This window comes from Thrips palmi, unplaced genomic scaffold (assembly GCF_012932325.1).
Source record: "Thrips palmi isolate BJ-2018 unplaced genomic scaffold, TpBJ-2018v1 HiC_scaffold_7, whole genome shotgun sequence".
In the NCBI taxonomy this organism is placed as follows: Eukaryota; Metazoa; Arthropoda; class Insecta; order Thysanoptera; family Thripidae; genus Thrips; species Thrips palmi.
The window spans coordinates 9,835,735-9,846,444 of NW_023144634.1; the positions used below are offsets into that span (position 1 = coordinate 9,835,735).

At 49.2% G+C, this 10,710-nt stretch overlaps 5 protein-coding genes across 6 annotated transcripts; 3 read left to right on the forward strand and 2 right to left on the reverse strand.

Annotated features, from left to right (window-relative positions):
- Positions 1–34: 34 nt before the first annotated feature.
- On the reverse strand, positions 35–1,653 carry LOC117652386 (prefoldin subunit 3). The gene is made up of 6 exons (XM_034397247.1): positions 1,500–1,653; positions 1,211–1,289; positions 883–1,007; positions 643–808; positions 465–577; positions 35–386 (listed from the first exon to the last, which is right to left on the reverse strand). The coding sequence occupies exons 2-6, from the start codon at positions 1,283–1,285 to the stop codon at positions 299–301; spliced, it is 567 nt and encodes a 188-aa protein (XP_034253138.1). The 5' UTR covers positions 1,286–1,289; positions 1,500–1,653; the 3' UTR covers positions 35–298.
- A 180-nt stretch (positions 1,654–1,833) lies between these two features.
- Positions 1,834–4,101, forward strand: LOC117652385 (60S ribosomal protein L19). The gene is made up of 6 exons (XM_034397246.1): positions 1,834–1,986; positions 2,534–2,640; positions 2,711–2,874; positions 2,955–3,063; positions 3,145–3,226; positions 3,933–4,101. Exons 1-6 carry the CDS (start codon positions 1,982–1,984, stop codon positions 4,057–4,059), a joined length of 594 nt encoding a protein of 197 aa, XP_034253137.1. The 5' UTR covers positions 1,834–1,981; the 3' UTR covers positions 4,060–4,101.
- A 267-nt stretch (positions 4,102–4,368) lies between these two features.
- LOC117652384 (cilia- and flagella-associated protein 20-like) lies at positions 4,369–5,629 on the forward strand. 2 transcript variants are annotated; one of them, XM_034397244.1, is made up of 4 exons: positions 4,369–4,569; positions 4,780–4,978; positions 5,069–5,185; positions 5,260–5,629. In XM_034397244.1, exons 1-4 carry the CDS (start codon positions 4,412–4,414, stop codon positions 5,542–5,544), a joined length of 759 nt encoding a protein of 252 aa, XP_034253135.1. In that variant the 5' UTR covers positions 4,369–4,411; the 3' UTR covers positions 5,545–5,629. The 2 variants fall into 2 exon arrangements, with proteins under 2 accessions (XP_034253135.1, XP_034253136.1); XM_034397245.1 differs by having other exon boundaries at positions 4,784–4,978.
- Positions 5,630–7,446: 1,817 nt separating this feature from the next.
- Positions 7,447–8,758, forward strand: LOC117652782. The gene is made up of 2 exons (XM_034397876.1): positions 7,447–7,820; positions 8,533–8,758. The coding sequence occupies exons 1-2, from the start codon at positions 7,687–7,689 to the stop codon at positions 8,756–8,758; spliced, it is 360 nt and encodes a 119-aa protein (XP_034253767.1). The 5' UTR covers positions 7,447–7,686.
- A 445-nt stretch (positions 8,759–9,203) lies between these two features.
- LOC117652880 (mRNA turnover protein 4 homolog) lies at positions 9,204–10,573 on the reverse strand. The gene is made up of 4 exons (XM_034398067.1): positions 10,388–10,573; positions 10,008–10,173; positions 9,549–9,927; positions 9,204–9,471 (listed from the first exon to the last, which is right to left on the reverse strand). Exons 1-4 carry the CDS (start codon positions 10,413–10,415, stop codon positions 9,265–9,267), a joined length of 780 nt encoding a protein of 259 aa, XP_034253958.1. The 5' UTR covers positions 10,416–10,573; the 3' UTR covers positions 9,204–9,264.
- Positions 10,574–10,710: the final 137 nt, after the last annotated feature.

Genomic DNA, 10,710 nt, shown 5'->3' on the forward strand with positions numbered 1-10,710 from the left:
TTTCGGAAGTGAGTTGGGATACAAACACTCATCATTTGTTAAAATACCAACATTATTTTTAATACAATATTACAGAAAGCTGAGCATACAGTTACTAAACATTTTTAAATAAAGCAAGAGTTCATAAAGATACTTCACTGATAAGATTTGAGTTAGTTCTGTTCAGACAGTACTCAATGAATACATCTGATGAAAGTGAATGGCAATATAATAGTTTTCAAGGAATATGAGCAATAATAATTTAAATCAAAATCAACAAGACACGCAGTGAATAGATGTGAAACCATGGAATCGCAGATCAAGGAGCAGCTTTAGCTGCCTGTCTTCGTTTTACATCCCAATTATAAACTCTTGCCATGTTGACCTCAGTGGTGGTGAATTGGTCCCTGCAAATAAATATTTAAGTTAGGCGACTAAAAAAACTCCAAATTTATAAATAAAAGAAATGGAACATGAGACTAAACCTGAGGAAATGTAAATCGTGTTCCACATATCCTAAATTCTTCTTGGCTTGCTCAATATTTTTGGAGAGCAAATTCTTGGCATCATCCAATGTGTACTCCAACATGACATTGGCCTGTGAAGAGAGATTTCATAAGTAAACCACGATATACACATGACAACTGAAGATCAGAAACTTACCCCAAGCCAAAGGCAAACTTTATTTGTAGGTGCAATAAGCGCTTTCATATAGACTTGATCTGAAAGTAGGAATTGTGTCTCCATATCTTCTGTGGCATCTTGCTTTTTTTGAAGCATAACAATCATTTTAAGGGACTTCTCCAAATCTGGTATTTGATTCTTAAGTCTAAAATAAATAGTGAAAAGGAACAAAATTACATCAAAGAAAGATGGGTGGAGTATCTCAAGAACCCAACTTACCGCCTCTTCTTCGATTCCAAGTTGAATTCCATAAATTTGTATTTTTGATGCTGCTCATCCAATCTCTTTAATACCTTGTCAGCATTTTCATTTTCAGACTGCGTCATAAATTCATCAATATTGTCCTGAAAACAACACAGACTATGATCATTTCTGGATAAGTGCAAAAGAGAATTCACAAATCAACATGTGGATGTATAGAGTGCCATCTAAATTAATAAATTTATTCATGTCAGTGTGAAAAATGACTGACATGAAGATGCCACAGCAAGAAAACTAAGACATTGTCGAAGCAGTCGTAGAGTATCAAACAATTAACAACACTCACAACAAAAACTGCTTCTGGAATTCCAGCATAGGACTTCTTCGGGTCATTGTCGATACTTTCTCCGTCACCCGACATTCTCCTGAAATAAACCGAACAAATGGTAAATTTTGAGAAGAAACTAGTACCGGTTGGTCGCCGTATGAGTGAGGTTAGCAAATGTGCCATTCTAATTATTAATGACCCTAACACTGACTGATGCAGACAAGATTCAACTAAACAAGTTCAAGAGAACCAACGAAGGATGGGAATGAAAATCACTGTCATAAATACACAAACAAGTCAAATTCACCTGAATCTTGTATCTCTAAAGAGAAGGTAAAACTAAAACACACACACACTTCTTTCTTCTGCCTCCCCTCTCTTTTTCTTTCTTTCTCTCTCACTTTGATTCCACTCTTCGCTCTTCTATCTGTCTCTCTCTTCTCTCCCTCTCTGTTCCGTGCCTCTCCTCTTTCTACGGCTAAAGCTTCTGCAGCCAAATCTCAAAGAAGAAGAAGAAAAAAACAATAGTCAAGTTCGTACTTCATTTACATTAGTTTACAGCAATTTTTTCATAAAAAATGTAGAATTGCTCAAATTTTTTGTTTATAATTACAAGAATTGTTTTCTCCTCCGTTTACTGCTTTAATTTAGAGTTTGCGTAGCAGTGAAGTGATTCACCACAAGTACCCTTCTTGACCAATGTCAAGATGATATCCCCTTCCGGTCCGGCACTCAGTCCTCCATTTTGTACGTTGTGATCTCTACCACGTCGGGTTCAACGGAGGCACCATGAGGTACGGCGTTTGTCCCCGCATTTTCTGTATTTTTGTGCATATAGACTTCGTTAAGCTTCAATTTTGTTTACGCCCCATTCATGTTATATGAATTTTATTATTTTGATCAATTTTGGGACTTAGATTACCTCTTATTGCGCGTCTGTCGTGCGAATCAGGGGTACCCTAACCACATGTTGTGATGGTGTGGTCGTCTATACCGAGCGTATTTCTCTGACGCTCTCAATTCAGGATTGCTCATCTGTAAATTTGATAAGTTTGCGCTCTGTGCCGTTAAAGTACCTGGCCAATGTTTGAAGTAATGAATGTTTCTATGTCCTGGATCGGCTCCACAGTAGTGCGAGTGCGTGTACTCGTCTCTTTAGTTGAAGTGACGAATCTTAATTTATGGCTTTGTCGGTTTTTTGTTCGCGATGACACCCCGCGCTCGAATTGGAACCAGTGGCTCTGTGTGACGGTCAACTATGTAGCAACCGCACCTTGTTTACCTCTTGACATAACCTAGTCCCCTGCGTACGTAGCTTAATTGTGTCATGTTTTGTTGCAGTTCCCTGAAGCTTCAGAAGCGGCTTGCCGCTTCGGTTATGCGATGCGGCAAAAAGAAGGTTTGGTTGGACCCTAACGAAACTAACGAGATCGCCAATTGCAACTCCAGTAAGTGATATATGTCATTGGTGGGCGAGTGTTCATTGCCTGGAATGATGTTGACATTTTTGACTTTCAGGACAAAACGTCAGGAAGCTGATCAAGGATGGTCTTATCATCAAGAAACCCGTCGCCGTACACTCCCGTGCCCGCGTCAGGAAGAACACTATTGCCAGGCGCAAGGGTAGGCACTGTGGTTTTGGTAAGAGGAAAGGTACCGCTAACGCCCGTACTCCCCAGAAGGTATGCACAATGTTTTCTGTTTTTGTCTTGTTTTGTGTCCCACTATGAAAGATTTTTAAACGTGTGGTATTGTTATGTAGGATCTGTGGGTGAACCGTATGCGAGTTCTCAGACGGCTCCTCAAGAAGTACAGGGAAGCTAAGAAAATTGATAGACATCTGTACCATGCTCTTTACATGAAGGCTAAGGGTAAGTCATTCATTCATCTGTTTGTTTGGGGGAGGGTTTGTAAACATGTTCATTAACGCCATTCACTTCCTCTGTATCTAGGTAACGTTTTCAAGAACAAGCGTGTCCTGATGGAGTACATTCACAAGAAGAAGGCAGAGAAGGCCCGTACTAAGATGTTGAAGTAAGTACAATTGTTCCCTCTTTGTGTTGGCATCCTTAGCCATTGATATGCTTCAAACTCAGTAAAAATGTTTATCTGAATTATCATATGTCCCCTCTCTGATAAGGGAAGCTCCTCATTCAAAGTTAATGAAAATAATATCCCTATGTCCTGGAAAGAGGCATTGTATTTGGGTTGTAATTTTACCATCTATTTCAATATGATAGGCACCACTAATGATGAATGACTTGATTGATTTCCAGTGATGCTTCATAAGTACAACGCTGATGGTCCTATCATAATTAATATTGTTTTTAAGTTCAGCTCAGCATGTTGAATGCTGCTGGGAAGTACATATGGTGGAAAATTCATATTAGGGACTTTTCTTAAGGCTGCATCTTTATTTCACTATATTATGCATTAAGCATTTGAAACAATTAGTGTGACTGAATTTCAGTGATATACATATAATTTTTTTTTTTAATTTGAAGTTTTTGCCTAGCTAAGGGTGCATCTCAAATTGATAGGTACTGCAAATGATGAACAACATGATTGATTTCTAGTGATGCTTCTTAAGTACAACGCTGATGGTCCTATCATAAATAATTTTGTTTTACGAGTTAATCTCAGCTTATAGAGTGGCTGACTTGGATTGCTATTTCTAGGATATAAACCCTTTTAAGACAGCTCTTTGGTGTGATACTAATAACTAATTTCCATGTTACAGTGACCAGGCCGAGGCCCGCCGTACGAAGGTCAAGGAGGCACGCAAGCGAAGGGAAGAGAGGATTGCCCAGAAGAAGCAAGATCTTTTGCAATCGTACCAGGATGAGGCTGTTGTTGCCAAGAAGTAATCTGTCATAAGTTTATTAAATGAGGCTTCTCACAAAAACCCATGTCTTGTGTCCTCCTTCCATCCTTCCCTCCCCTTTTAGATTTAGTTTCAAATGACCCCTATTATACGGACTGGGCTTTTGATTTGTGGACTACTGCATAAGGCATGGCAACCTTGTACGTTGCTGGTTCAAAATTGGCTAAACTAATTTCACGGTGAACAACCTTAAATTGATTTTTAAAAAATGGCATCTTAATATTGTGACACGATCTAGGGTACACAGCACAATGCTCATCTTGAGTAAATCGTCGCATATCACGAAGCACCGCTTGATTGCGCTCTGCTACAGTGCCAATTATTGGCTTGCTGCCATGTCAACGAGGGGCGGCCCAGGACAGGCCTTGCCGGCGCGCGCGTGCCGCACTGGCCACTTTCAACTTCCACCATGTTTAGCGGCGTCCTGCAGACGGAGCTGCTGTCTATACTTTACAGCTGCGGGAGCAAACCGCTGGCCATATGGGAGAGCAAGGTGCATAGCAAATACTCGCAGTGCCCTAGGTTGGCTTGTTAGGTTGCCGGCCTGTACGGCGCTAGATTCAAATTGCCGCGCACCGAACGGGCTATCTCACCAAATTCGAAAATAATACGCATGGCGGCATGCTGAGGGCAGACCGTTTCGGGTCACTTGGATTCATTGTTGGCGCAAGTGTAACGCATGCCTTGCGGTCCCACTGCGGAGGCAGGCTAGGAACGGGCACATCAAGCGCATCACCGACAGCGACATCCGCAACTCGCTCGTCCTGGAGCTGACGGGCACCAACGTGGCGACGACCTACATCTCGGCGCCAATCAACCCGCACGCTTCCCTGGGCATCAAGCTGCCCTTCCTGTGCATGGTCATCAAGAACCTCAAGAAGTACTTCAGTTTCGAGATCACGGTAAAGACGCGGCCCCGCGCTGGCGTAGGGTGTGCAGTGGGGCGCCACCCCGACTTTGACGTCCTTTCTTTACTCGGATCGGATTGCCAGATTCTAGATGACAAAAACATGCGGCGCCGGCTGCGCGCCAGCAACTACCAGTCCACGACGCGGGTGCGCCCCTTCTGCTGCACGATGCCGCTGGGGCTGACCGAGGGCTGGAACCAGGTACACTGGGCAAGGGAGGCACACTGGGGAGACAACACCGCAAGTCCCTTACTCGCCACCTTTGCCCGCGACAGATCCAATTCAACCTGGCCGACTTCACGCGGCGCGCGTACGGCACCAACTACGTGGAGTGCGTGCGCGTGCAGATCCACGCCAACTGCCGCCTGCGCCGCATCTACTTCTCGGACCACCTGTTCTCCGAGGCCGACCTGCCGGACTCGTACCGCATGGGCCACGCCGACGACGCGGAGCTGCACCGCCAGCACATGATGCACCGCCAGCAGGCCATGCAGGCCAGCATGCTGCAGCAGGAGCAGGACATGATGCAGGCCCAGCAGCCAGCGAACGCCGTCGCCTGAATCCTGTCGGGGAAGAGCGACGGAGCGCCCTGTCTGAAAACGGCAACTGAAACTCCCTGTGCATTTCGTTTCTAGCTTTTAGACTCCTCTGTACGAATAAAGACAACGCCAGGACCCCGGCTTCATTGTGTGTGCAAACGTAACAATAGGGGTGGGTGCCAGTTGGTGACATTGCCATAGAAATGAAGGATCGGCGCCAGCCTGCGACCTAGCCGCCTCCAGTCCCCACCGACATGACGGAGGAACTTCCAGCAGGTGTGTCTCTGCGTCTCACTCGAACTCTCCTACAGAACACACTGAGGGAGCGGGAGACAGAATGTCAGAGCGACGAAACGACTCTCCGGTGCGCGAGAGCCCCTCGGCGGTAGGCCGTCGGCCGCCACGGGTGTGCGGCGGGCTGGCCTGCCCTCGCTTCCGCAGGCGTTCGCAGTGCTCTCCCTCCGACCGCAGGTCCGCCGTCCCCCGTGCGGACGACGTCGCGGACGCCCTCTTCCAGGCAGGATGGCGCGGACGGCGCGACCGGGGGGTCGGGATCCGGCCGAGAGTCCCTGCCTGCCCGTCCGGTGGGGTCCGCCACCGGGTCGCTCCCGGGCAAGGCGGCGGGGTCCGCGACAGAGCAGGCGAACCACGCCGGGTCCACGGCCACCAGCACGACGACGAGGTCCTCTACGTCTCGGAAGGCGTCCACAGTCTCGGCGGCCACAACGGGCTCCAATTCGCGGAGCACCCCGTCGAGGAAGTCGTCGTCCTCCGGAGACACGACGACGACGTGCACGACGTGCAGCTGGACGGGCTCCAGCTCCGGGACGACCTCGTCAGGAGTGACTTCGTCCGGGACTCGGCGCAGCAGCAGTGTGTCCGGGGCCTCTGGCGACCCGTCGCTGGGTAAGCGCTTTTCTCGTCGGCCCCCTTGGAGACAAGTCCGCCAAGCCCTCGTGCGGCTGTGTCCCGCTTCCAGGGTCGGACTCGGAGTCCAAGAGCGAGGCCAGCCGGCAGTCCGTTGCCGTCGTCGAGGGGGTGCTGGACCTGGGCCGCGGCAGGCGCAAGGACGTGCTGTACGACCTGCAGGAGGACGAGGAGGGCGAGGGGCTGGAGGACGGCGCCAAGGAGGCGGAGGCATCGAAGAGGACGCCGACGGCCAGCCCCGCGGCCAGCTGGTCGGGCAGCGAGGCCGAGTGGGATGACGAGAAGTGGGTGAGTCTGCAGTGTGATTCGAGCCCATCCGAAGCCCGACCTAGTTTTCAACTTTCCGGCGGAAAGTTGGTTCGGAAAGAGAGTGAAAGGTCAACACGCACGCAGCTCGCTTTCGCTGCTTTCGTCTGGTTTGTTCGAATTACACGGAATTAGAGGTCGTTAGCGGTGAAGCGTGCCGGGGATGCCGGGGCTGACGGGGTGGGGGAAGCGGCCCGCCCTCCGTGCACTTCCGTGACGCGTCGCCGAAGCTTTTCTTCTGCAGAACACGACGCCGTTTACCCTCCTGTTGTTGTCGACGACAAGACTACCCTTTGCCAACACGCGTCTGCCAGCGCGGCGAGCTGTTCATGTTGCCCGCAACCCTGTTCAGGACATCTTAGCCGATCTCAGCGGCATTTTGAAGGACCGTTTCGCCCTCACTCGCCCCTACGGGACGCGCCGTGAGTAGGACAGAGGCAGAGCGGCGAAACGATCCTTCGGAACCAGGCCCGGCCGATAATAACTTACTTGTTATCGGATCGACCGAGGTCGCGGCCCGGGGTCGCATGCGGGCCAAGCCCGGGCGGTTTCGGAAGGGGTAAGGGCGGGCTGTAAGGGCGGCAGGGGCCCGGGGCCGGGGAGGGCTTCCTCCAGACACATGGCGCGGGGTGCGGGGCGGGTTGCTCCCGTCCCGACGTGCCCGTCAAACGAGCAGCGGGCTCCGTCGAGGCCGCATGTCGCGGCGCAGCGGGCGCAGCGAGAGCCCAGGTCCGTGAGAGGTGGCAGAACCCACTGCAGCGACGCTGTCGTCACCCTGCCTCTCTCGCACTCACGGGGCGTCCCTTGCAGGCGCGAGAGAGACAGAGCGGCGCGGAGGCCACCCTTCCGACACCCGGTGCTGCGGGATGCCTATCTCAGGCGTACCATTCCTGTCTCTAAACGTGTCGCCCGCGTGCCTTGCAGCTCCAGATGGCGGACCACTATGACGCCCAGCGCCGCCCGACCACCATGGCGGGGTGGGAAGGGCGCAAGCAGAAGTTCCCGGAACTGTTCCGAAGCGACGTCAGCATCTGCCCCAGCTACTCGCAGTACCAGGTGCCCTAGTAAGTCCGACTCTTTTGGCAACTTAGTCCGCCAAGTCCACGCGGGTGCGAGAGCGACAGAGAGTCAGTCCTCCCGGCCCTGCGGCCTGCTCCACGGAAGGTGTAACAAAATGTGCCAGGCCCTTCCCTGCCGACACCGACATGCACATGTAGGTCAATCCGATAGTTCGGCTCCGCGCTCCGCACCGGCCCGGGCCGATCAACCCCAAAACGCCCACCCGGCAGATCAACTTGCAGGTACTGTCGCGGACGGGCGTACCCTCGTCGCTGTCTCTCTCGCACCCCTAAGAAACGCCCCGCGAATGCGACAAAGTGAATTCGCCGGCCGCGTGCCTGCACGCACGCGATCCGACCTCCAAACCCCCAAGCGCTCGCCATCCATAAATAAAGCTTCAAAAAATAAAATAAAACTGTCGGCGGCGTCGCGTGATGCTCCCTGTCGCGGTGTCGACACATCGCTCGCACGCACGCGAGGCCACGAGGCGAGGCGGAGGGTGGCCGTGGTTATTGGGCACGCCGTGGCGTCGCCCCGTCATGCGGCGCGAGGAATCCATACGGGGAGGGAAGGCCAGGCGAGTCGAAGCAGAGGCCAGAGACGGCGGCAGCTTCATTCCGGACAGTGTTCTCGTCGCTCTGCTTCTCTCGCACCACTTCAAACAAGACAGCCACTTTTCCTGCCTTCTTCACGCCTAGCCCTGTGTCTGGTCGGCAGCTGGTCCGTGTGCCGGCGGCGCTACGCGGCCTCCATGCGGCGCATCAACCGGATGCTGGCCGAGGACATCGAGGACCTGGCCCTGCTGCAGACGCGCGCCCTGGACGGCGTGCGCGTGGTGCGCTGCTTCAGCCTGGGCGCGCGGCCCCACCCGCCGCCCCCCGACCCGCTCACCAGCAAGCAGCGGCGCCGCGTGGAGCAGCTGCTCAGCGGCCAGGTCTGCTAGCCGCGCCGGCCGCACCCCCGCGGGCCGCCGACCGAACACGTTTCACGAGGTGGAAGTCTCCAAGATTGAGGGGAAAAAAACTTACATGAAAATAGAGCTGATGAACCTTTTATTACAAATGATTACATTTATCAGCCCATCCACACCAGAACAATTTTCATACTTCTCAGTTGATGTTAGTTGAACAATTAAGAAGGCATACTCTTAATATAGCCAATGATTTTTGAAACCAAATTTGTATGCGTCAGTATGTTTAAATAAAAAGTCACTTCTTTGTACTTTGAATGTACCTCTCAGAATTCATGCAGCAGAATTAATATCACAGAAGATTCTATGGGGGAAATGCAGAATTTGGCAACACTTCCAGATGTGCAATTATGAAGCTGCAGAGGGAGCTACAAAGTTTTGGAAGCCAAACCATGGCAAAGGCACATGAAAAGCACACTTCACATTAAAGTGTAAAATGTTTACTTTGAATAGAAAACAATAAAGATCTAATACAGAATTCAATCTATGTTTGAATCATCCATTCTATTGTCATCATCTCCTTCAGCATCATTTTCCTTTTCATCAGCTTCCATTCTTAAACTGAAGTCATCTTCACCACCAATACTTGCTTTTTTAGATTCGAACCTCTGAAGTTTGCCAGTAGACTTTTCCCACATGCATTTTAAGGTAACATGGAATTCAGCCATAGTGCGACCAAGTAATTTCTGCGAAAAAAGGAGCAAACCATTAAAACTACTCACTTAAGAACTTAAAACTTTAGCCTCTTTGGAATTTTACTCACCAGTATGCGCGCTTTTTCTGGGGTGAGAACTGAACCTTTCTTACAAAGTTGATAATCCTGAAGTAATGTGACCACTCCCCGCTGTAGACTGGTTGGCATTCCCCACTGCCTTAACTGTGGCTCCATAGCAAATGAAAACTCTTCAAGAGGGCCAGCAGGCAATACAACATCCTCAGTTGCCACAAAACCAGACCGAGCAAAGTCTGGCTCTCGGAAATTTTTAAAGAAGTCAACTATTTCATGTTTGCTTTTGTTGGTGAAAAGCAGGCCACATTGGCTAACTAATCGTTTGGACAACTTGTGTAAATTTGGGTAGAGTTCATCTGCCTTATTCCTTCCAAAGCCTAATTGCATAATTTTGTTCTTGCCGAAGTAAAATCTAGGAGAAAATAGAAACAAGGATATAATAATAAATTTGAACGGGAACCAAGAATCAGTAAAATGTAAACAATTTAATACCTGCTGTCGTCCCTCCAATCATTACGTAGATCCTTCAGCTTGGTGTTCCTCATATTCTCCACAGAAAAGACAAATATTCTTTCATACTGTTCAACGCATTGCCTGAGTTCTTCTATTTTCTGCTGCTTGAATTGAAGATCCTTTGGTTTGGTCTTCGTAAGGGATACTGCAATGAGAGAAGGTACACAGAACATAAACAATTAGCAAATGGAAATGGAACCATGGGGTACAGTAAGAAGATGAAAATATGATTGAAGAGTCATTTAAATAATCTTTAAACCATCTTTGAGATTAATGACAATGATAAAAATACTTCAGTTATTATGAGGTTATGAATCCTACGGAATGCATGCGCTACAAGAAAATGAACAAAACCTTACTTTTAACGTCTCTTTTAGACTTCGGCATGTTGAGAGACTCTTAAAAAATTCACAGCTGAGTATCTATGAAAGTTCGATCCTTCGAACGGAGGCGTTAAATTTATGAAATGTGCAATTTAACAGACACCATGTGCGTTGACGCACGACAAAACATAAAAGAAATCTCGAATTGAGACGATCGACTGAACTCAAATTTCGATTGTTTGAAGTCGATACTGAGCCTTAAAACGCTAAAGCGCCACTTCAGCGTCTGTTACAAAACTGTTTTGGTTCCAATGATTTACAAAAATCATACTCTTCTTATAAAAAATATTTTTTAATTC